Below are 26,831 nucleotides of genomic sequence, written 5' to 3'. Positions count from 1 at the left end.
CACAATGCATGCACATTTGCATAGTCTGTAGAAATGCCATTCAGGTCATGTCAGTCATTTAAATTAATTTCAGATCATGCATATACTTAGTTTGAGTTCAGATGCTAACACTGCAAAAATTTCAAAATGATCTCCCGCTGGGACCTGCTTTGTTGTTAATCAAGAGCGAAAGCATCTGAATAGTAGGGGGGGAGGTTGGTATAAGGAAATAGAAGCTAAAATCTGCCATGATCTACCTGAAATGAGAAGGAAAAAAAATCTCCAATTGCTCCTCAAGGGCAGATTCTCTTTTAGTATTAATAGTAATTTTACTCAAGGTAAATAGCTTACCTTGGATGGATTTCCTCCTTTCTCCTTTCTCTGTGGAAGTGTGGGAAGCCAGGGAGGCTGCAGATCACTGGGGGAAATAACTTTCCTTCCAAAAGAAAATACTGATATTTCCATCAAACCCATGGCCAACATGCAAATGCAGAAATGCAAGAATAGTCCACCCCTAGGAACGTCTCCAAAGTTGTTTTCTCCTTTGAAAGAGATGTCTATCTAAAGCAAATTCTTTTTCTAGGAAAGGAAAATATAGAGAAGAATGACTTTGCCAAGCTCCTAGTTGGATGGTGCATTTTCTAGAGTTTTTGTATTGTGCATGATCCATTCATCTTTCATTAGCTAATTTATCCATGTTGCCTGGAGATGATAAGTTATCTATCTATCTATCTATCTATCTATCTATCTATCTATCTATCTATCTATCTATCTATCATCTATCTATCTATCATCTATCTATCTATCTATCTATCTATCTATCTATCTATCTATCTATCTATCTATCTATCTATCTATCTATCCCATCTCAAAAAAGAGTGACTGAATGATTTACCTCTAATCGACATAAACAGATACAGCATTCTTTTTGCCATTGATAATGGGCTGAATAAAACAGGGGTATCAAATGGCAGAGAATAAGCAATATTCTCTAAAAAAATACTTTCATTAAGCTCTGCTTGATACAGCTCTGATAATTTCATAGGTCTTATTGGGGATCTGCCTGGAATCACAAAAAGTAAGTGTTGATTTGGTTGTTTTTAAAGAGGTTACCCTCTGAGCCGTTTGCAGGAAAAAATGAGCTCATGATGAATACATTTATTCTGAAGTTAGGCTTCAGGAATTACTGACTACTTAATCAAATGCCATATTTAATTTTGTAGTACTCTCTAATAATAGATTGGCACTTCATTTGCAAAATAGTCTTTGGTTCTGAGCAGCAGGTAAACTGGAATGAAAATCAGAAATGGGAAATATTTAAAATAAACTTCTATTGCAGTTTCATTTTTACAGCAAGCACTGACATTTCATGTTAAGTAGATGATGATATTGATGATGGTGATGATGATATCCATTCAGTCGTGTTTGACTCTTGGCAATCCTATGGAGTGATCCACGTCTTCCGATCTTGCACTGCTTCTTTGAGTTTTTCTATGCTTTGGCTGGTGTCAGCTTTGATGGTGTCCATCCACCATGTTCTTTGATGGCCTGGTTTCCTTTTACCACTAACTCTTCCAAATATAATTGTTTTCTCCGCTGAACTCCCCCCCCCCATGGCATGACCAAAGTAAGTGAGAATCAGTTTCGTGATTTTGCCTTCTAGTGACATGAACCAGAATTTAACTTGGAACAGGTTAAAATATTTCTTGGGGAAAAATGCCAAGAAATATTTACAATTTTAATTGCTATATTTTATACATTATTATGTTGTTTTGTAGTTTTTATTATTTATTAATTAAAGTAATACTCCACTCACCTCACTATGAAATGTTTAATATTTGTGATTTAATTAATTAATTAATTAATATATTTATATTTAATATGTTTATATGCCACCCATCTCCCTGTCTAGAGACTCTGCATTTATATTTGGAATGAATAGTTCTTGAGCATCCATTAAATCATTTTCTCAGTAACGTAATTGCTAGACTCTAACTTTTTTTTATGTTCAGATTGAATGCTAAAGGAATTGAAAGCTTCGATGCATATAAGACCAATTTGATCCGTATTGCAGAAATAGTACCTGCTAATAGAAAAAGCCTTCAAAAATATTCCAAACATGAGATTGGGTTTTTTAAGAGTTTATTACTCACAATGTACAGAATATTGTTTCTCAAATTTGAACAAGTTTTAAATTAGATACAGCAGCTTTCTTTCAGATTATTTGTGGCTGTTCTATTGTTTTAGGTTAAGGATGGAAGTGGTTTTCTGTGGTGACATATTGGTGACATTTCACTTAAAATTCTCCTTTAATTTCAGTCAAAGCCAAGCCAAGCGAACCTCCTGCCCTCAGAAATACCAGCAACAACACCACAACTGCAAAACCAGGTAAAAACATGGGAGGGAAAACTTTACTTAGGAAGAACCTTTTTAAACTTACAGTATGTTTTGCTCTCAAGATGAGAGGACAAATATTACAGGCCTAGAGCCCTGAAGCAGAGCATGTAGAAATAAGGAATGACTCACAAGCCTATTTCTATCCATGGTATCAGGGTGTCTATAGGGTAGAGTCCAAACAGTGAAGATGGTGCTGCTCACTATGTGATCAAAGCACCATCTGTTTAGTATATTCATTGTGGCCAGTTTGATGTTTTGGACCGCACACTGCTACATCCCCGCTATGTTCCTCCATTGTTACTTTGTACTCTGTGTACCATGTGGATAGATTTTTGTGGATATGATGACATGGTTCACCAACTCTTTGGAGATGCACATGTCAGGATCAACTAGCAAGTAATCTCCTTATTTAAGTTGCACATTGTAAAACTCTGCGTGTATGAACTCTTTTGAATGACCTTTGCTGCTCTGCTTCTTGGGCCAGTTCCTCACTAGTGATTTATACTATTTTACAATTTCGTCCAACTAACACTGAAATGGTTGAAAGCCTTCATTATTACAACTATTTCAGCACTGTAAATGATGGATGTAGCTGCAAAATACCAATAAGGAAATGGTCTCAATCTCCCTCTTATCTTTTTTCCCTCCTCAAATCAGCAATTAATTTTGCCCATTGTATAGCTTTCCAGGGAAGGAGAAGGAGGGGAAAAAATAGGATGGGAAGAACAGAAAGGGTCTCACTATACTATGGGGGGGGGGAAAGTGAGGTTGCCCAGCTACAAAATAACAAAGCCTGTTGGACAAGCAGCTTCTTTGGGCAAGACTTCAGTTGTTGTAAAAAGGTAAAGGTTCCCCCGCACATGCGTACTATTCATTTCCGACTCTAGGGGCCGGTGCTCATCTTCGTTTCAAAGCCGAAGAGCCAGCGTTTGTCTGAGGACGTCTCTGTGGTCATGTGGCCGGCATGACTAGACGCCAAAGGTGCACGGAACGCTGTTACCTTCCCACCGTAGTGGTCCCTATTTTTCTATTTGCATTTTTTACATGCTTTCGAACTGCTAGGTTGGCAGAAGCTGGGACAAGTAACAGGCGCTCACTCTGTTACGTGGCACTTGGGATTTGGCCCGCCAAACTGCTGACCTTCTGATCGACAGTTGTTGTAGAATCACCCCAAAAGTGACTTTGTTGGTTCTGTGATGTCTTTATACTCCTTGCTATTCCCTCACAAGGGGAATCCCAAGGAAGTGCTTTGGATGTTGACTTTAAAAAATATGGTTATCTTTCATATTGATCACTCACTTTTTTACTGTCATTTATTCATTACCCATATATTCTTGATTCTTTCTCTTCTGTTTTTACTACATTCGTTCTTGCTACTACTTTCCCTTTTGTGCAAGGAAACAGTACAGGTTGTCCTTGACTTACAATAGATCATTTAGTGATCATTCAAAGTTAGAACACCACTAAAGAAGGTGACTTATGACCATTTTTCACACCTATGACCACTGCAGCATCTTCATGGTCACATAATCAGAATTCAGACATTTGGTAACTGACTCATACTGTATATATGGTATTATGGTTGCAATGTTCCTGGGTTGTATCATCACCTTTTATGAACTTCTGATGAGCAAAGTCAATGGGGAAGGTAGATTTACTTAATCATGTTACTAAACAACTGCAGTGATACACTTAACAATTGTGGCAAGAAAGGTCATAAAATGGAGCAAAACTCACTAACAAATGTCTCATAGTAGCAACAGACATTTTGGGCTCAATTGTAGCCATAGGTCGAGGGCTATCTGTAGCATCACTTTCCAGGCTGATAGGCATAGATGCAACCTAGTTGCTCAGCAGTTCCATAAGCAAATTACTTATGAATTACAATACATTTCCAATTACACTAACCTATGTTGGCATATTTGCCATTTTTCAACTTCTCCACAACATTTATTACCTCCTTTTCCTTAATTTATTGTTATGGGTTTTCTGTACTGAAGTCTTAAAGCTGCTCAGCTTCTATTCACAAGATGACTGGAAATGAAGCAGGCTTAAGAAATTCAGAAAATTTTCTGAATTTTCTCTGATTTGGCCAAGATGATGGCTTGATGCACAGACTAGATTTACCATGAGCCCTGATTGGTGGTGGTGGTGGTGGTGGTGGTGGTGGAGGTGGAGGAGGAGGAGGAGGAGGAGGAGGAGGAGGAGGAGGAGGAGGAGGAGGAGGAAGAGGAAAAAATTCTCTTTCACCATTCCATTACTGAACTTATAAAAGAAAAAGCACCACTTTTCACCTTCTCATTGGTGAACTTGTAAAAATAATACAGCCATAGATGGCAGTGATTGGCGATTGGAGGGAGTGCTCCTGTCACTATAGTCAACAACCAAATGGAATGGAGACGTTTATCTTTGCTAAAATGAAAAATGCTTGGACTGATGCAAGTTAAAAACACTACTTAGGTCTATGGCAGGAAATGGTATGGAGAGGTTGCCATCCTAGTGGGCTGGGAATGGAGAAAGGAGACAACATCATGCAGTCCTTTTCTTGAGAAACGGTCAGTGGACCATCCTCATGCTAAGGCAAGCTGATAATGTTGACTATTGTGTCTATAATTCACCTACAAATCTTTAAAAGACTCCTTCATTTTCAATTCTACTGTAGTCTCTCTGCTGGCTGGTCCTTGTTTATTCTTCTCCACTTCCAAAAGAACCTCTTATTCACTCTGCATTTTCTCTGCTTCTTTTTCTCTTACATTCCAAGTTTTAATGTTTCATATGCCACTGTTATCAGTAGAGGGGTAAGCTTCTTCAGTGGCACAGAATGAGATGTACGGGTCTCCAGGCATCTTCCTTCATCTGACTGCTTTATTCTGGCCATTGATGGAAGATAGACTCTTCAGAACAATAGCATCCCAAATATGATGATTTACCATTGATTTAAAAGTCTGCATGGCCCTGTCATTGCTTTCCAAAATCCATGTGCATAGAGATTGGATGGGAACGGGCTGACCAATTTTCACTACATCTGTCCCATCTGCTCCTGATGGTCTGTGGAATATCATCTGTTTTTCTGTTTGGAAAAGAACTGCTGCACGATAAATTATGCTGGCGTTTTCCAGGAATGCAACCCTTATTTTCAGTTGTGGAGTGGTGCTCAGTGGGTGCCTGGGGATCTGCTGGACAAAAATAGCTAAGTGCCCCACTGGGATTCTTCCCAGGCAGAGGCGTCTACCTCAACAGCGGTATTTGAGGTTACCTGTACTCCATGCACACTCACCTCAGTGACATTTTTTATCAGAGGCAGGAAGCTGTGTGGGTGGTAGTTTTTGTGTTTACCCAACCTCACTGATAAGAGGGCTGGGGGGTGGTGGTGGTGGTGGGGAGAATGATTTTTATTTCTTTTTTAGTGACCTTTCTGGAGACCCATTGGGTGGTGCTGGGGATTTCTACCACAGCCTAAACTAGGGTGGTTCTTGGCAGACTCTATTTTTTGATAGAGTCAGTCCTTGACTTATGACCATAATTGAGCCTAAAATTTCTGTTGCTAAGTGAGATATTTGTTAAGTGAGTTTTTCCCCATTTTATGACCTTTCTTGCCACAACTGTTAAGTTAATCATTTTAGTTGTTAACTTAGCAACACAGTTGTTAGCAGATGCTGTTTTCCCCACTGACTTTGGTTGCAAAAGGTGATCACATGAGCTCAGGCCATTGCAACCGTCTTACATATGAGTCAGTTGCCAAGTGTCTCAATTTTGATCATGTGATCATGTGGATGTGGCAATGGTCAGAAGTGTGAAAAACAGTTATAAGTCACTTTTTCCAATGCCGTTGTAACTTAGAACGGTGACTAAGCGAACTGTTGTAAGGCAAGGATTACCTGTATTATGAAATCCCTAATAGTTAATCCACCTGGGAACATTCGTTTTATCAATCCAACTGAAGTGTGTGTATATGTGATAGAAGGACAGTGAATTATTATATACAATTCCCTCTTATGCCTTTTCTCCACAATAGTTTCATACCTGCTTAGCTATTAAAAGCTCTGGTAGAAAGCAAAAGTGAGTGTCACTTGCTGCTTTGTGCTCAAGTGCCATCTAATGTAAGGGAAAGCATTTTTTTAGCATTTAAACAATTGTCTACTTCTTTGGAAAGGAAGTATGCTTCTGCATAATGCTCTTAACTGGAACAGGGGACAAAACACTCTCAAATCCTCAAGACATTTTGCCATCCTATATGCTACATTATCATGAGAATGTCTCTCAATTAAAACTCAGGTTGGAGAGATTCCTCAGTGATTGGATTCTGCCCCTATCAGAACATATTTCAGATGGATCCCTTTGTGCTGTTAAAGCCTTTGGTTTCTTTGTATTTAAGATCAGGGCTTTTCAACCTTTTCACTCATTGTACCACTTTTGGGATATGACAATATCCAAGTACCACCAGTCCGCCTAGCAAGGTGTCAAAAACTTGACCAAAAAAAAAAGGAAAAAAGTGATGAAGTACAGGTAGTCCTTGACTTACAACAGTTTGCTTAGTGACTGTTTGAAGTTACAAGGGCACTGAAAAAAGTCCCCCCTAAGCCACAGCCGAGCAAGACACCTGCCTGCCCGCCCGGCGGTGCTCTTCCTCCTGTCCGAGGTTTTCATTGTTGTGAGCATTTCTGTTGAGGATTGGCAGCAGGCAGGGAGGGGGTGTTGTTTGGTTTTTATTCCACCCCCCCATCTGCTGGGTGGTTGCAGCAGGTTTTGGTCACTGTGACCGTCATAAATATGAATCAGTTGCCAAGCATCTGAATGTAAATCACAAGACCCTGGAGATGCTGCAACATTCCAGCTGATCGGTGCTTCTTCTGGGCTCAGCGGAAGCGCCAGGATCAGCACTGAGCTCCAGCTGTAGCCTGCCGCTGATCCTGGCCTTTCCACTGAGCCCTGACAGCCCTGAAGCGCCAATTAGCCGGAAAGCGGCACTGATCCTGGCGCTTCCGCTGAGCCCTGACAGCCCTGCAACTCCAGCCATCTCTCGCTCAGGCATGTGCAGTGCTGCCACCAGTTCAGCTCATTCCCCTCCCCCGCTACTACTTTTCTAGGATGGTCACGTACCACCTGCCAGGTGCCAATGTACCACAGGTGGTACCCATACCACTGGTTGAAAAGCCCTGCTTAAGATGGCTGGCACAACAAGCACAGAATGAAGTGGATGATGATACCTGAAGGAGAAACAATTGGCTGTAGCATTACACATTCTCTACATTCTCTGATTGTTAAAAAAAAAAAATAGAGCAGTGTTTTTCAACCTAGGCAACTTTTTAAGATATGTCACTTATGCTGGCTGGGGAATTCTGGGACTTAAAGTCCACACATCTTAAAGTTGCCAAGGTTGAGAAACACTGCAATAGAGCCAACTTTAAAAAAAAAATTCTAATAGGTAGGGTTTTTTAAAAAAAAATTAGCAGGAACTTTTGGTGCATGATACAGCAATCAAAAAGTTAACTGCTTATCATCTGATATGGTACAATTCACTTTACCGCCACTTCATTCTGCTGTTAGGTGTAGACACTGATCTTGATGAATGAATATTAAACTCCTAGTTGGGATAAATGTAGTACCCTACTATTACTACTAGAGTGGGCGGTAGAACGTCATTGCATAAATGGAACTATCACTTGCCCGCAAATAGGAAATCAGAAAAGGAGACTCTCCTATGGTTCATTCACCATGCATTGAATGGTTATAAGATAATATGAAGTGGAATAAAAATAATCTACTATCTTCTTTCGACAGTCACTTAGAGCTTTTCCCACTTGTACTTAACTGTAGCACAAATGCACCCTTGCAACATGTTCTTGTTATGATAATAGCCCCGTCTTGTCCCCAGCCCATGAGTGAGACATACTTAAACTCTCCTTAGCTTTTATTGTTATTAATATATTTGTCTCCTTTATTCCTACATCATCAGGAATGTATGAAATATGTTAGGCTTTGTGCCCCACTGCCTTAGTGGGAAGGCAAATGATTGACAGTGACATGAAACAACAGTTGTACAGGCAAATGTGTTGTTCTCCTCTCAAGGATTGACAAAGTTTCAAATAGCAGTGGAAAACAGTCCACAGACTCTAAATAAGCTTCCTGTTTTTAGGCATTCATCCATTTCTTTCAGAAATCTTTAAAGTATTACATGTTTCACACCAGTTTGAGATGGTTTCAGGTGAAGATTTTCATCATGCAGTTATCATGTTTTTGTAATTTTGTATTTGTAATTATCCCACAGTTCTTCCATCCTCCCCTGTCTCCAAAAATCTGTCAAAGAAAAGAAATCAGAATAGTTGCATTACGTTTTTTTGACTGACATTGCTAAGAGGCATTCATCTAAAAAGCACCTTACATTGCAAATCAAGTACCTCGTAATGAACGAACAAATTTAGAATAGCAAATCTTGTAGATTTCCTCCAGCTATATTTATTATCTTCCTATTTTTTTCAGTCTACAATTGTATGACCACTGATTATCTTTAATATCTCAACTTCTTATCTTGCAGAAATTCAAAAATTACGTCTGATGGATGGAGGAAGCAACTGTTCAGGCAGAGTCGAGTTGGAAGTCATGGGTACCTGGGGCACTGTATGCGATGACAACTGGGACCTGGTTGATGCTGAAGTTGTGTGTCAGCAACTTGGTTGTGGTTCAGCCTTTCAGGCTCTCAGTGGCTCTCATTTCCCAAAGGGGACAGGACCCATCCATTTGGATGAAGTGAAATGCCTGGGAGATGAACTGTATCTATGGGACTGTCTGTCTAATAGGAGCCATGACTGTGGACACAAAGAAGATGCTGGTGTGATTTGTTTAGGTTTGTGAATTTCTGTTGTTTGTGTTTCATGTTTAATTAATATTATTGGGGTTCAGGCCTGGATATGGGACCCAGACAGCACTGATTGCTTATGTTGGTGACCCGTGGCAGGACAGTATAACTATCCCAACCCCTCTGAGCAACATCCAATACCATCGGTCATAGTATCCTTTTGGACTGCCTACAAGGGGACTTGTGGGGGGCACGATTCTACATGGGTTCTTTTATTTGTCAATTTTTATTTATTTGTTAAATTTATACACCGCCCTATTCCCGAAGGACTCAGGGTGGTTCACAGGGCAGTTAAAACAGTACAAAAAGAGAATAAAATGGAATTAAATTAGTACAAGCCCACAATTCATAATAACAATAAAATTAAAATTTTAAAATTAATTTAATATGATTTAATATGATTTAATTAAAATACTTTTCCTCCCTGAGCAGTTGGTTTCATTACTTGCACTAGTGGATGGAGAGTCAAGTGTACAGAGTCAATGCAAGCTTGTTGTTGTTGTTAGTTGCGAAGTCGTGTCCGACCCATCGCGACCCTATGGACAATGTTCCTCCAGGCCTTCCTGTCCTCTACCATCTTCTGGAGTCCATCTAGGCTCACACCTACTGATTCAGTGACTCCATCCAGCCACCTCATTCTCTGTCGTCCCCTTCTTCTATTGCCCTCAATGCAAGCTATAAAAAGGCTAATGGTTGGAAACTGATCAAAGAGAGAAGCAACCTGGAATTAAGGAGAAAGTTCCTGACAGTGTGGACAATTATACCAGTGGAACAACCTGCCTTCGGAGGTTGTGGGCACTCCATCACTAGAGGTTTTTAAGAAGAGACTGGACAGTCACTTGTCTGAGATGGTATAGGTTCTCCTGCTTGAGCGGGGGGCTGGAGTAGAAGACCCTTCCATCTCTATTCTATTCTAACACTGTCATATGTCAAAGACATCTTAGAAACACCCAACAGACACACAGCTTACCATAGCACACAAACTAACTAAAGCCCTCCACAACATATTAGGTAAACCAAAAGACCCAGTAGCCCAAGAATAAAAAACATGAGTCACCCATAATAGAGTCAAAGGACAAACTGCCACTAAATAGGATAGGCAAGCGGAAGACTAGCAGAGTATATCCATGAACACCAACTATGGTAGCAGTCAGAAGATTATTTAAATTAGATTTGTAGCTACTTTAATTAAAAATTAGAGGAAGATTTAGTGCCAAGTTTGATATGGGTTATTATGAAATGGTTTTGTGAATTTGTTTTATCCATTGGGGAATTGGATTGTCCCATGAAGAAAAATCCTCATGTTTAGTAGTGCTGGATACATTTTATTATTTACTTCTGCTGACTACCGGCTGCCTGCAGTTTAGCAGTTCGATTCCCACCGACTCAGGGTTGACTCAGGCTTCCATCCTTCCAAGGTATGTAAAATGCAGACCCAGATTGTTGGGGGCAATTAAGCTGACTCTGTGAACCACTTAGAGAGGGCTATAAAGCACTGTGAAGCGGTATATAAGTCTAAGTGCTATTGCATTGCTATTATCTGAAAGTTTCCACTAATGAATGCTTAGGCAAAATCTTCAGTTTCCTTTGAAATGCTTTTAATCTCGCTTTCTAAAGCAATAGGAAGTACATCTGATCTGTTCTCTTCTTGAATTTTAAATTAGCTTTTGTATTGGGGTTTTATTTTTATAAGCCACCCTGAGTCAGCAAGAACGAGTTCAGTAGCCATATAAATTTTCTAAATAAATAAATACCTAGGCTATCATGTCTTCTTTTAGTTTACTCTTCTCAAGGCTAAAAATATGTTGGTCTTTGGGCCATTAGTTGTAAGACTTGGTTTCCAGATTCTTCAAACCTTCTTAAAATGTAGTGTTAAAACTGGACTTGATAATCTGCCTGCAGCCTGACCAGTGCAGAAGAGAAGTGAATGATTACTTATTAAGCTCTTGTAAACTAGGCTTCTCTTAACACAGCCAAACACCACATTACCATTTTAAGCAGTTATATTTCACCACAAGTCTTTGTCCAGAACAAAAGATGGCACCCCCTCTCCTCAAAATAAAATTGCTTCTGAAACCAAAACTGCCTTATCTTATTAACATTGACTTTAAGATTGTTTCTCTCCATTGAGACCAATACAGCCTCCAGACACAGGTCAAGACTTTTATTGCATCACCCACACATTCTGAAGTACAAATGTAACACTGAGTATCATCTGCATATTGTTAATATTTCTGAGGTAAGTCAGGATAGCAAAATGACTCCACGAATGACTGGAACTAGATTTTATTGAGATAGGTTATAGCAACAGAATCTTGAAACCCTGACTGAGTTTTCCTCTCCCTCCCTTTTATACTAGTGAATTAGTGAGTAGTCGGTCTCAGTTTCTTTCTCACACTTTCTCTGTTTCTCAGTCAACATGTTGTTGCAACCACCATCTCAGCTTTGTTTCTCCAAGATAATCTCTATAGATGTTCTGTACCAGCCTGCTACCGGCCCTGCAGAAAAGGCAGGGACAACCCCTTTTACAAGAAGGCAAGAGGCTGGAATTACGCCTGCCAAATTTATTGCTACAAAAACAAATAGAACAAGACACAAACCAAGAAACAGGAGCTTTTCAAGCGGTTGCCTTCAGCAAACCAGCCCTCCCACACATTCCCCCTTAAATACAGTTCAGGGCGTGGCTTCTCTCTGCCTCCTTCCGAGGAGCCCCATTGCCTTCCTCTGTTTACTCCTGATTGACTGCCTCCTGCGTTGGGCGTCCTTGAACAGGGCCAGCTGTGGGTCATCTTCATCCACGCTGTCGGGCTCACACAGCTGGGTCTGTGTCGTGACCAGATGAGAGGGGCCTGGCTGAGGACTCTCATCAAGCTCTTCAACACCCCCCTCCTCCTCCTCCTCTGAGTCGTCCGACCCAACTGCCGAACCCACAGGCTGACCCTGAATCACAACAATAGATCATCTCCAAGATCATCTCTGCAATACCTTACTCTAAATAGCTGAACATCTTTTCCAGTGGTTTTATGTTAAATAAGATAGGAGAGAGCCTGTGGCATCTCATTACTAGCCCTACAAGGTAAACCAGGACATGAAAGTGACACCACAGGAAGACTAGAACTATGGTTTATTAAGATAGGCTATAATAACAAAATCTTGAGAGTCTGATTGTGTAATTCCTCAGGGAGTAGTAAGCATCTTCTAAATATTCTCTCCTTTCCCAGGACATAAAGAATGCTTCTGCCTGTTTTGTTTATGTAATGGTTTCTGAACGTTTGCTTCAAGGCCACCTCTCTGGGTCTCTACACCCATATAGAAGAGCTCTACAGCTTATCTAATCCTTTCCCCCCACCTCAACTGTAACTGACCACACATACAATGGTCAATGGTATTAAAGGCTGCAGAGGGTCACTCTCCCCCTTTTGAAACCCCATCATCAGTAACCTACCAGAGTGCCAATGTGGGTTCAGTTCCAAACTTTTCATGCTCAGGTTTCAGCGCTGACTGAAAAGGAACATGTTCAACTTGTGAGCAACCAGGAAAATTAAATTATTTTTACATTTATTATATCCTAGCTGGCTGTATAATTAGGATGTTTTACTATTCAAGTTGTAGAACTTCACATTTCTCTCTTGAATTTCATCTGGATAGCTTTGGGCCCAGGGTTCCTTCCATCTGTCAGAACTGTTTTGAATTCTGTCTTTGATTCTGCATTTTGTACTGTTAGTCACTTAGTTCTGTGTCATCTGCACATTTGATAAATGTCCCCAGGTTGCTTTATTTCAAGTCCAAATATAACACAAAGCCTAAGACAGATCGTTGGCATTCTACTTGCATTGGTGCAAGCTGATATTTCTTGAGTGATACAAGCTGAGCCATGTATTGAGCATTTGAGGATAATGGCTGTTCAATTAACTGTCTCTTGCTAACAGTAATATTGTCCATCCTGCACTTAAGGTAACTTTTCACACAATACATGCATTGTTCTGCGTATTGGCTTTGTGTCCCTGTGGCATCATTTGTGTCCCTCAGCTCAACAGCTGAGCTGATTAATGCTGGCTATTAGCATTAGTGTTGAGTATTTGAAATTTGAATATCTTTGAAAAGGAGGAGCCCAGCCAGGAATCTGGTTTGCTTTTTGGCACATTGCAGCCCTGTAGGGCTTATGGACTAACCTTTCCTTGTTTACAGAGATCCTTTCTCACCCCACTACTTGGCCCTTAGGCTGCAGCCATACTAGCAGGTTTTTCAAGGGGAAAAGCCCTCAGAGGAGCTGCCATGCTTTTTTGGCAGACAGTCAGACAAATGAAATATGAAGTAATAAGGCTGGAGGAGTACAGGTAAATAATTTCCTTTATCAATATGAAGTGGGGTGTTTTTTGTTTTTTGTTTTTTTGCCACTGCAGGACCTGTGAGTACCCTTGAGCATTCTTGCTCTTTGTTTCCCCACTTCATGTCAACAGAATTAAAGACATAGGGAAACAGTGGATATGTGTGAATGTGTACCGTATATACTTGAGTATAAGCCGACTCGAGTATAAGCCGAGACCCCCAATTTCACCCCCAAAAACTGGAAAAAGTTATTGACTCGAGTATAAGCCGATCCGCCATTCTGCAAGCCTCCGCCGCCGGCGGAGGCTGGATCCGCGCTCTGCAAGCCTCTGCCGCCAGCAGAGGCTCGATCCGCCATTTTGCAAGCCTGAATACACAGGAATACCCTGTGTGGCCGCGGCTCTCGGGGAAGCCCTGGCTGTCCGCTTCCTCGCTCCATGCTGCCATTCGGGGCCCGCGCGTTCCCCGGGCAAATCGCGGTGCCCAGCAGGTGAGGAAACACGCCCGCTCCAGTCGCCCCCCCTTCCCTCAGGAGACGCGAAGCAAGTGACCGCCCAGAGCTTACCGAGGACTTGCGCGCGGCCGAGGCTTCGGTGCTTCCAGGATCGCGCGCACCTCTCCCAAGCCGCCGCCGTCCGGAGACCTGCCGAAGTTTGGGGAGGTTTGGGGAGGTGTGCGCGCACCTCCCCAAACCTCCCCAAACGTCGGCAGGTCTCCGGACCTCCACGCCCTGCCTGCCTGCTTCTTTCCGCAGCGGAAAGAATCAGGCAGGCAGGGCACGGAGATCCGGAGACCTGCCGACGTTTGGGGAGGTGCCCAAACCTCCCCAAACGTCGGCAGGTCTCCGGACCTCCGCGCCCTGCCTGCCTGCTTCTTTCCGCAGCGGAAAGAAGCAGGCAGGCAGGGCGCGGAGGTCCAGAGACCTGCTGACGTTTGGGGAGGTTTGGGCACCTCCCCAAACCTCCCCAAACGTCGGCAGGTCTCCGGACGGCGGTGGCTTGGGAGAGGTGCGCGCGATCCCGGAAGCACCAAAGCCTCGGCCGCGCACAAGTCCTCGGTAAGTTTTTTTGTTGACTGGAGTATAAGCCGAAGTGGAATTTTTCAGCCCAAAAAGTGGGCTGAAAAATTCGGCTTATACTCAAGTATATACGGTACTTAAACAAGGAAAGGAAAGGAAAGGAAAGGAAAGGAAAGGAAAGGAAAGGAAAGGAAAGGAAAGGAAAGGAAAGGAAAGGAAAGGAAAGGAAAGGAAAGGAAAGGAAAGGAAAGGAAAGGAAAGGAAAGGAAAGGAAAGGAAAGGAAGATAAAATGAATAAGGGTAATAGATAGAATAAGGGTGAATGGCAAATATTCAGTTAAAAGGCAGAGGCATAAAGGCCATCTCTTCTGGTTGCTTGCTTATCAGTGTTCTATGATGGTAATTATGATTTTTTTTGCTACAGCATATACTTCATACAGTGAAGCTGTTTGGTTTTTCTGGAAAGGGCTGTTGAAAGAAAAATCAGATCCAGTTCTAAACCGGAAGTAAGACGTTGAAAATAAAATGGAGGCTAAAATGCTGGAAATAAAATGAAGGCTGGCTGCTTAGGAAAGGTTTAATGATGAGCAGAACCAACAACAGCATGTAGTTCTGGGACAGCTGACAACTTGATTTGATGAGTGCAAGGATTTTTATTCTTGTGATTTGGGGGAGGGTATAATAAAAAGGATTGGGGGGTGCGTTCTTACCACAGGGCACTTGAGATGCCATTTGGCAACTGTCTTACCATCACCATCTGCAAATGTCCTAACTGTGTGACAGATTAGCCGAAGTAGCTTGCTTGGAAAGTGAGAAACCTGCTATCATATTAGCTATTGTGGTCTGTAGGAGGTTTCAGATGGCTTTGATTCAAAAGGTTGTTTTGCTCAAAATCTCTGTTGTGTTTCATTCCTTTATTGATTCTGATCTATTGATCCATACAGCAATGTTCATGATGCAAAACCCATACACGCTCTATAATCCTGAACCCCTGAGATATGTACTGAGGTTAAGGTTTGCTTTCCCTGGAAGAATGCTGTTTCTTCTTGATGTGCACAGTTATCTTAGAATATACAGCCTCAGCAAGCTAAGACTCAGTATATCCCTATTTATCTAAATTTGAACTGGTTGGTGAAGATGATGAAACTTGTGGAGACTGCCAAATTAAGTTCTTTGATTAGAGAAAATAAACAGTGTCTACATTTACGGTTGACTATAAATTTTTTATAGACTTTTTGAATAAAATTGAAAAAAATGCACTTATGATTTGGGATTCAGGGATTAGAAAACAAACCTGAATAATACAAAAGAGGGAACTTTCTTTTGCAATCAAGAAGTAAGAGATAACTTATAACTTATATTTGTTGCAAAGGAAATCAGAAATTTTTTCTATTTCTTTATATTCTTTCTTTCTGCATTTTATCTTTTGTCTTTTTTCCTCTTGTCTCCCTTTTCTTGTTATTAGTTTGTGTTAGTTTTATGCTCTTTGTAAAAAAATCAATAAAAAACTGAAACTGATCCACTTTTCCAGTGTTAATTGTTATTTTCTTTTTATTTTTCGTATCCTTTTATAATTTCAGACTCACTGGACTTCCAAACAGTTACAGATACAACAGAAACTGTGACTTCAGTCTCCCATCTACCCAGTCTCTGTAAGTGAAATCTCTTTAAAGTACTTCAGTTCCACACAGTGCAATTACTTAAACAAACCTGTTCTACGTCGCCTTTGAGCAGTAGTTTTTTCTTTCTTTCTTTATCAACTATATCTTTTGGCTTAGTCCCAACTCATCTTAGTGGTACAAACAGTCAGAAGCAAAATTCCAATCTGATTGACATTTGGCAATAGACTGAATTGGTACTTCCTAAAATTTGCACTAGAATGATCTCCAGAATCATAAATGCATTCGTGCAACTTCCTGAATAAATATATTCATTTAATTGCTCTTAAGGTTAAATAAGAAATAAATATACCACTTTAGTTTTAATAATTAAAATTCAATTACAGTTCCTAAATATGTGATACCACATCTATCCACTACGGATTGGGGCTTCACAGGCAAAAGCTGCATCAAAGCCCATAGGAAATGTTGACCTCCCACTCTACCTGGGCAGATCTAATTGTGACCCGTGGCTCTAATTTGTTTATTTCTCAGGAGGTCAGAACCCACAGTCTCAGAACTTCTGAGTGAAAAAGTTCCCTAGAAGTTATTTTTTATGATGCATTTTGGAAGAAAGTAAAACCTCACCTCTGAGCTGAGCTCCTCTGAAGACAGAAAATCAGAGAGTTAGGATGAACCCTGGCTGCCACGAACTGAGCAGCTTTAGTTATAAGGGTCCTAGAAAGAGAAGGCACAACTGAAAAAGGTGGTCCTCCCAAGGAATAAACATGGGGGGGGAAAGGAGAGAGAAAAAGAGAAGAGCCCAGTCTGGAGCTTCAAAGCTGTGGAAAGCGAAAAATTTGTTATCTGTAAAATGTATTGGCCACTCATCTTACCCAGAATACCTCTGGGTGGCTTACAATCATACGGTATATCTGATTGTATATGAACCCACAAAGTTCATATATTGATCTGAAGACAGCAGCTGAATATCTGGCTAAAGGTCAGATAAGTCAATAAGGAGAAATTATTCAATCTATGTTCTTTTTATTGTCATTTTTCTAACAGATAGTTTTATTACCGTAATCCATGTGCAAACAAGCATAATTAAGATAAAATAAAACTAAATATTTTTTGAGGAACCAAACACGAACTTACATGTGTTTATATTGCCCAACAGTCTAGGAGAACTTGACCTTTTGATGTTGTACTATCCTTCCATAGTAGCATTTCAATTGTAATAGACACTTGTCTAAACCAAGATAAACTGAGAAATGAGTGGGATAAACAACTTGTGTCTCTTCAGATGCTGTGGTTTGGCTTGTCTGTTTCCAGCTGTTGAAAGTGTTTTCAGCATAGTTTGCAGGCAAAGCATTTGATGACCCGTGGATGGGAACAATTTCATATAAATGCCACAGTTTAATATACTTGCATCAGATATCAGAATGCAGATGTGTCATGAGTACATGTGTACGTTGATTTCATTATGTACCTATTATGTTGGTCTCATCATGGTTTTCTGTGGGAGCTGCAGGTGGAAATTGCTCAGTTGCTCAATTCTGAAATTGTTCTTTCAGGACATTCTGATAAAATCAGTGTTTTTTAATAATGCTTTGGTTTTTCCATATAATTTCTTTTCAGATAAAATCTATTGCTACTTTTTGATTAGACTTCTCTGAAAGCATCCCTTACCCAGCTCCATTCTTAGTCTATGTCCCTTAGTCTATGTTTGTGTGCTTGGTGGGTATGTTATTATAATAAAAGTAGTACCACAACATTTTATGGGCATCTTTTTCTGACACTGTACTAGAGATGCCTTCTGGATTTTCTGTTCCCTGGATTCTCATTTAATCTGATGGCAAAGAAATTGTTGTCAGATTTTCGTTTTAAATAAAGGAAATATTTGGAGAAATTCTCATGGGTAAAGAGTCTTATACTAACTTTAGATATGAGGTGAAAGGGAGTAATAATTTTATTACATTAAATAGAAAATAAAGTAAAAGAGATCCAGTTTGGTCTAGTGGTTAAGGCAGCAGATTAGAAAACAGGAGACCATGTGTTCAAGTCCCACCCTAACCGTGAAAGCTAGCTGGCTGATCTTGAGCCAGTCACTCTCTCGGCCCAACTCACCTCACAGGGTTGTTGTTGTTGTTGTTGTGGGAAAAAGAGGAGGAGGAAGGTGTGTTGGATATGTTTGTCACCTTAAATCATTTGTAAAAATAATTAAGGCGGGATACAAATAAACAAACAAACAAATTTATCCTGCCTTTTCTCAAACAGCTCAAGGCTGATTACATAAAGGATCTCCCCTCATTTTTCTCTGCAGTAAAATCCCCCTATGCAGTTGGTTTTGCTAAAGGCAGTGAATGGTTCAGTTAGGCACACCCAGAAAATTGTCATGGCTAAGAGAGTACTTGAATTTAGCTTCCTCAGTCTCAATTCTGACAGCTGGCAGCCCTTGTCTTCCCATGCTCCAGCTAAATTGTGAAGGAAAACATGAGAGAACTCCCACTGAGTATTTTCAAGTCAGGACAGCTATAACACAGAATGAAAGACGCAATCACCTCAGCATCCTTGGATAAACTACAAGCTCCAAAACATCACCCAAAGATCTTTTAAATACCTTTCAAAGCACCTGGGGCTGAAGTAGAAAAATAAAAACTTATTTTTGGAAGACGGATTTGGACAAAGTATTAAGCTGTATACATTTGGTCATATTAAGCAAGAGCCAACTACCACCACTCAACACAAAATACACACGCTGCTTCAGAAAGCAGTTTTCTTCTTCCATTTTCTCATTTCTATCAACATTTCCATTTGCAGCTTTTACAACTCCTGAAGTCATAAAAACAACACCAACAAATCGGAACCTGCAGATCACCTGCGTCATTCTGGCTTTTCTCCTTTTTCTGAGCATTGTGATTATCATTATCCTTCTGCTGAACAGACAGAAGAAAAATGGTATATTTCATGTACTGGGGATCACTAGTGCTGTGGGAGACGTGGCTAAGAAGAAATATTTTGTGTTTTTATTCATTCATATTTATATAGCTGCATATCTCACAAAATATAATTTTGAATGGCTTAAAATAAAAAGCTATAGTAATATAATATAAAAATAAAACAATTAAAAATATTATGATTAAAAAGCAAGGAGAGAGCAACATATTAAAATGTTGCAAAAACTATGGTGGGATGGGATTTTTACTGCGTCTTATTTAGAGGGCATAGTGTTTTGGGGTAAACTGTGATTTGAAACATGATACCAATTGTCTTTTTGCAGAAACAATGTAATTGTGAACGATCCCTGCTAAGATTTCATACAGTGAGCAAGCAACATCATCAGTCCAGGGCTGTTGTAGCTGTGCCATTTCCGAAAAACCTCCATTAGGCTACAATGGAAATTTCAATCTGCTGAAAGAACTTGCAGATGGAATATGGACTGATTAGCCAGAAGGCTAAGAGCCTTTCTACAGATGTATTTAATGCAGCCACTATTTCTCAGGATCTTTTACATTATCCTGTTTATGATAACTGCATGGTCAGATTTATTTGTATTGGAAGATAGAGATAAAAGGGGTGGTTTGTTGTTTTTTTTAATGCAGTACTGCTTAAGGTTGTGCAACACTTTGAATTTAATTGGCAAAAGATGCTTTAGAGCTTGTGGGAGTGTAAATCACACATGCAGACCACCTTAAACCAGCCGGGTGAGATAACTCTAATATTCCAGGAAGGAGTGCGGCTTCTTTAGCATGTTTCACACAGTCAGGTGCTCCATTTCTGCTCCAAAACTCCAACTGGAAATCAAACTCAAAGTGCTGTTCAGCTGTAATCACCTTCAACCAACTAGTGTCTGGCATCTTGTCACATGCTTTTCAAGTGAAACAGGCAACCTAGTGAAATAGCAAGCATAGTGGGAGAGGGAGACATAGATCTGTGACAGATGCATAAAATGAATGTGATCTTACTACGGAGGTGTCCTCTAATAGCAAGAAAACCTGTGGGTGAAAGAAGAGACAGGGGGGCCCTTTCCCAGTGACCCTACATAGTGACCTTTCAATTTGCAGATTGTGTTATTTCCTCTGCTCCAGTCTCTGTCCCCGTCCTGATGAATCACACCATGCAGAAGTCAACCCCTGGAGGGGATGTCTCCCTGAGCCTCCACAAAATAGAAGGTATCAAAAGCTCTTGCCTGGGTTTTCTTCTTATCTTTACTATCTTTCTTCTCCTCTCTTTTTTTCTTTCTGTTTGCTCCTGGACAATTTTTTCCCCCCAGCTCTGATCAATTAGGCTAGAATTCATCAGACCTGGGTATCCATAGGGGGCTGTAGGACACCAGCAGGCAAACAAGCCAACAAAGAACTCTTGGGGTTCTTGGGGAAAAATCTGTCTTTTAAAGTTAGTATTTGTATCTAATAAAATATTTATAAAAAAATAAAATAAAAATAAAGTTAGTATTTGTCTGGGTAGAAAATCTCCAACTGTTATCAGCTCTGTCCCCAACTCTCCGCCATCATCATCTGCAAATACTGAAAGCCTGCGTGTTAAATTCAAAGAAGATTCAACAGTCCTTTCTATTAGAGCACTTAACTTTATGCATGCTTGGGGGGGGGAAATTTGGGCAGATCCATTTTTATTTTATTTATTAAATTTGTATGCTCTCCATCTTCCTTTACAAGGTAACGGGGCGGCTTGCGAGTTATAAAGCAAGTAAAAAATAATTAAAATGTTAAAACTACACAGATTAAAACATTATGAAATCAGTACTTGTTTATTTTAAGCATTGATATGGTTGCCCAGCTTAGGCAACACGATTTTGGAGAGCAAATACAAAAACAAAGAAACAGTGAATATAAAAGAAAACAACAAGTACCATTAAAAACTAAGGCAATAAAATAGCAGTTAAAACTAAAATATATTAAAAACCCGTTTGATTGAGAACTCTGTTCGTTGTGATCCAAAAGCCCAAAGAAAGAGGCATTGGTGAAAATAGGAAGTATACAGAAAGGTGCATATTTAATCTTAAAAATACACCCTTTTAATCTATCTTCAATGCTGTATCCAAAGATGATTTTAAAAAAAATATAGGAAACGTTTTAGGAATAAATTCATCAGTACAACCAAAACAGCTGAGACCAAATATAAATTCAATGTCACGTCAAAAAATATTTACCCAGCAGCAAATAAATTCATACAGGCAGGTTCTGTGAACTTTTCTTACTCAACCTGAATTACATAAATATTAATTAAATAATTCCATTTGTTTATTTACAGGACTTATATGTCCACCTATCTCAAACAGTGATTCTAGCAGGCTCACAGCCATCTATAAAAACAGGGCTAAACTGTTAAATGAATAGTGCAGAGATATATCATGCAGATCCAGTTTAATGTAATTGTTAAGGCACCAGCCTAGAAACTGGGAGACTGTGAATTTTAGTCCTGCCCTAGGCACAAAGCCAACTGGGTGACCATTATCTCTCTCTTTCAGCCCTAGGAAGCAGGCAAAAGCAACCCTCTTCTGAAAGCTTGCCAGAAAAAAAACTGCAGGGATTTGCCCAGGCATTCACCAGGAGCCAACACTGTCTCAGAGGCACGCATGCATAGGTGTTCGTGTGCGCACACATACACACACATAATGTAGAATGTATTTGAAGATATTTTTTGTTATGATTACAGCACTAGTAATGGCCAAAATAACCTGCTGAAATTACTGGTGGACAAAAAAAAATGAACCAGAAGTTTTCATGAAAAATTTTGCTTTGGTATCCACTGAGTTTCACTGGTTTCAGTTGTACTTAATACTAATATGCCACAAGTCTCTTTGTTTCAATATATTAGCAAATCTAAAAACCATGCTCAGATGACAAGCAGGCTGGTCAATTCCTGTCACCATCAATGAGCCAACACTTGGTTGATTTGAAAAAGTGCACCCGGCATCTTCAGGAAAAATGCTAAGAAGAAAAAACAAATAGGAGAGATGCTACCTCTGGATATTTAGCTAATATCAAATGTATGTTTGCATTGTCCTGACAGTCAGCCTATGACAGTGCATGATACAATGGTAAACAAAAAGGGATAAATGACACCCCTTGATGTGAATTTAAACAGCATCTGGTAAAACAATCAATAACAATAGATCTATATAAAATCCCATCCAGCCAACATAAAAATCGTAAAAGTGCTTAACGCTAAAAATAAATTCCTTGATAATCCAACCAGCTTTTCAGAGTTCTCTTGAAATCAGTGTTTCACAATATTGATAAATTCCTTCAAATGATTTATTTTTAAGAGAGCCTTGTAATTATCCCTGATAATATTTGGGGATTACAGGCAGTCCTCGACTTACAGCAGTTTATTTAGTGGCCATTCAAAGTTACAACAGCACTGAAAAAAGTGACATGGCTGTTTTTTCACACTTACGACCATTGCTGCAACCCCGTGGTCATATGATCAAAGTTCAGACACTTGGCAACAGGTTCATATTTATGACGGTCGCAGTGCCCCAGGGTCATGTGATCCCCTTTTGAGACCTTCTGACAAGCAAAGTCAATGGAGAAGTCAGATACACTTAACAGCCGTGTGACTAACTTAACAACTGCAGGGATTCACTTTAACAACTCTGCCAAGAAAGGTCGTAAAAGGGGACAAAATTCACTTAACAAATGTTTTGCTTAGCAACAGAAATTTTGGGCTCAGTTGTGGTCATAAGTTGAGGACTACCTGTACAACAAAGATTTGTTTTGAAATTGTGACTGCTGCCAGTCCTACACCATAGCAGAATATATCAGAGTATATCAGAAGTTGCCTTTTCCAAACTCTGCTGGTGTCCTCAGACAATTGTTTCTGTTCTCTCTTCCATAAACAGGCGTGACCCCTTCACCAGCCCATGAAGACTCTGATTCGGATTATGAAGACTATGATTTCAGCAAGAAGCCCCCTGTGCCTCTCTCTAATTTCTACAGTGAGCAATCCCCCATGGCTATCTTTCACCCCACATATATGCACCTGCAGCTGAATGTTGTGTTGCTCCAAAGATTGAGGCAACTTGTGAGATCCCTTTTCTTCAAAAGTCAGTCTCAATCTTCACTGCAGTTCCCATAATGAAAACAAGCCAAGAAAGGATTTCTGTTCAAATTATACCTAGCTGCAGAAAAGTATCTTTCTTTCAAACCTGAAGATGTTCTTCTTGGGTTTAGAGGGGGAAAAATGCCTTCTTTCCTAAGATAATGGCTTCTTCCCCAGACTCTTTACTTTAAACCCAACCTTGGGTGCATACAGTCAGAACAAAACATGTAAAATGGCCTTATCTCCTGGCAATTATACCACTGTCCTTAAGACACATTTCAGACATCAGTGAATAATGGTGCAGAACGTATACCTAAATACAGTACAACCATGTCAGACATCTCCATTCTGATTTGGCCCACTGTTCCCAATGCCAATTACAAGCATTCTGTCTTATAAGCAACCCATTACCCAAACAGGGAGAGTTGCTGCAGAAGTGGCAGTGTTTCCCTACGTTCTGGTGCATGGATCAAAAGGGAAACTAGCCAGCATGCCCTGCCTTCAACCATATAGAGCAGACATGTCAAACTCGCGATGTCATGTGATGTCGCGCAACGTATCAGGACGGTTTTGCCATTGCCAGCTTCTGGATGACGCGTCCAGCCCACGGGCTGGCAGTTTGACACCCCTGATATAGAGGGACCAAATCTCATAGTGGAATAGGGGATTTGATGGCTAGCCAGCAGGATGAACACCACAAACACTATTTTTATTTATAGATAGATAAACTGAAGGAGCATGACAAGACACTCCTTGCTGGCCAGCAGATCTCTTTGTTCATCTGCTGATGTCAGGCCCAGCCCAAAGTGATCTAGAACCTGTACCTAGGTCCAGTCTAATTCCAGTCTATTCACACCAAATAGACAGAATTTTGCCAGACTAAATCTATCCTATTCTAACACTAATGGAGATTCTATAAAGGGACTATCCTAAATCTCTTCCTTTCTCTCCAGTCCCACTCTAGACTGTGTTGTCTCTTGTCTTGTTCCCCTTTTTTGGAATGTGCTTCCTCCTTTCTGGGAAATTGTCACTTCGTTGTAGTCCATCACAACATATCTCTTAGCAGACAAAGTCCATTATATCTCACCAAAAAAGGTAAATTCTGATGGACGAGTGATTCTTTGCAAATGCTGCAGATTGACAAGTGTTATCAGAGGTCTGATATATTTAAAGGTCTACAACATCCTGATGTTAAACAGGGTTCTAACTGTACAATCACAAGGCTTGGGTAATAGTTCATTTCCTGAAAGTGATCTTATCTCCCAGCTCTAAAACTTTTAAGGAAATAAGCAAGGGTGTGACAACCCAATTCTTTCCCCCCAAAGGTCTATTTCTGAAAGTTTAATGGACTATGGCTCTGTTTTCAGCTTCTCTTCACTGTCAAGCAACTGCTGACCAAGTTTCACCACCCCACAATTTCCCCAAAGTGACAATGCGCCAGGAGACCAAGCGTCCCAAGGATTATCGACAACAGAGTGAGAGCTGATGTTTTATCTTTTCGTACCATATCCAGTTCTTTTTGACTATAACTGTATTTATTTATTTATTTTATTTTTGGGACTTATATGCCGCCCCATCTCCCGAAGGACTCAGGGCGGCTAACAACAATAAAAACAACAATACAAAAGTTAAAAGAAATTAAATAAACAGCCCCAATAAATAAGCTAAACTAAACAATTAAAAATTAAAAAAACATATCCAGCTAGCTTTCCATATTTTATACCCGCTGGGGAGGATGAGGGTCCATTGGTTGTTTTTCCTCAGCCCGAGACCAGCTTAGCTAGTGCCACGTTTCTGGATTTTGTTTTTACTCTTTTTCCTTCTCTGTTATATGAAGTGCTTGGTAGGAGAATATTTTTTGCAATTCATAGCACCCTGGGATGAAACAATGATTTCTATCCCTTGTATTCATCATTTCAAATTGGCAGAAGTGGGGAGGGAAAAAAACCCTCATGGATTACTATCTAATAGTGTCTGAGAGTTTGAGAAGTGAAAGCAATAGCTTTGTAAAACTGCCCTTAGCAGCTCACCCGATTAATCAGATTGGTTCAGATTCTTATGCAACATTTGGGAGACCATCTTATACTATTATCCATGTAGCCCAGTCTTTGCCATTCAGGCATATTAAGAGACTGGAGTTCACCTAATTTCCCAGATTTTAACTATATTGTCTGAAACTGCAGTCTACATAATCCAAACATGTATCTGAAAGAGACAAGGTTGGGAATGCTGACACAGGTTTTCCCATCTCCTACCTGTTGTCTAGCTAGCAGATCATTTCCAAATAAAATCAGATCTCACATACAATACTTAATGATTTTAGGGATATTTTTAAAAAGGCTTCCAAAGATGGTTAAAGCCTCTGATTTCATTATTTTGGGTTTCAGGTTTATTTGGGGGGGGTTCATTTTAACTATGAATGAATGATCGGGTGTTTTCTCCCCCCCCTCCACACACACTTATGGGCTATGGCCAGGGGTCTTCAAACTTGGCCCTTTTATGACTTGTGGACTTCAACTCCCCAAATTCCTCAGCCAGCATGCCTGGCTGAGGAATTCGGGGAGTTGAAGTCCACAAGTCATAAAAGGGCCAAGTTTGAAGACCCCTGGGCTATGCTGATTCAGGAGTGAGATCACACAACCATTATTTTTGGATAAGCCTCTACACTGTTCCAAATAAAGTCTAGTATTGCATCATTTTCTCAGAGCTGGAGTTTACTTATGGGAACTCCTATTTTTTCTTGCCTCATGGATCCTGAAATTTTCCCCTCCCTCCTGAGATCAAGGGACTGTGCCTCTTCACTGCTCTTATTCTTCTCTCAAATTTATCTGAGGAGCAGTTTTGTAGCTCCTCCCACACAACGGTCATTGTTTTCCTTGCTAGCAAACAAATAGACTAGACTGAGTGAAGAATGCTGATTGGATCACAATTTTTGCAATCTCCTATTAATCAACTGGAGGAACCTTGGTCAAAATCATAGGGTTCTTTAGCAGCCAGTGGGACAGCATTCATAGGACACTGCATGAGTGCTTCAGAAGGGCAAAAATAGTATCTCTGTGATTCCATTCAGAGACTCATGGTTTGCTCCAACAGATCCTACAGCTGAAGACAGTGACAGCACATCTTCAGGAGATGCAGACTGGTATGAGAATATCCACAAACCACAGCAACATATGGAACAACAAAGAGATGAACCTTCCTTTGCAGGTGAAGAATGGATGTCTTAAAAACAGGTGCACAGCCTTTAATTAGTCAATTAGTGTATTGTTCATCAAAAGACACTGCGAAGTAAAGTACCACCCAAAACAAATATACAGAACCCTCTCTTTGTTTCTTTCTAGTTGTCCAGATTTTTGCAGAGCATACCATGGAAGCTCTAAATTGGACCATTTTTTCTGTATACTAGAAACAGACAAAATCTCTTACTGTCATCCTTGTGTAAGCATAGGTCCTTCATGTTGCAGTCCTCTGCATATGGCTATAGCCACAACTGGGTGAAATATCCTTTAAAGCAGCTTTGCCCTTCTGTCCCTTTCCAGATGTGTGGGGGCTAGAATTCCCAGAATTCTAGTTAAATGGGAAAGGC

The 26,831-nt window shown here is 40.2% G+C and overlaps 1 protein-coding gene across 1 annotated transcript in view; it reads left to right on the top strand.

Annotated features, from left to right (window-relative positions):
* CD6 (CD6 molecule) overlaps nt 1-26,472 on the top strand; it is a gene marked incomplete at its 3' end in the record, with an annotated part of 42,305 nt that extends 15,833 nt beyond the window's left edge. Inside the window, exons 2-7 of the mRNA XM_083349702.1 lie at nt 2,299-2,367; nt 8,912-9,205; nt 20,269-20,352; nt 23,046-23,141; nt 24,613-24,720; nt 26,339-26,472. Coding sequence (XP_083205828.1) covers nt 2,299-2,367; nt 8,912-9,205; nt 20,269-20,352; nt 23,046-23,141; nt 24,613-24,720; nt 26,339-26,472 — 785 coding nt within the window. The remainder of the gene's footprint in view (nt 1-2,298; nt 2,368-8,911; nt 9,206-20,268; nt 20,353-23,045; nt 23,142-24,612; nt 24,721-26,338) is intronic.
* Nucleotides 26,473-26,831: the final 359 nt, after the last annotated feature.

This window comes from Vipera ursinii, assembly GCF_947247035.1.
Source record: "Vipera ursinii genome assembly, chromosome: 1".
Lineage (NCBI taxonomy): Eukaryota > Metazoa > Chordata > Lepidosauria > Squamata > Viperidae > Vipera > Vipera ursinii.
The sequence above is the reverse complement of the archived record's forward strand: the minus strand, read 5'-3'. Positions and strand labels throughout refer to the sequence as shown.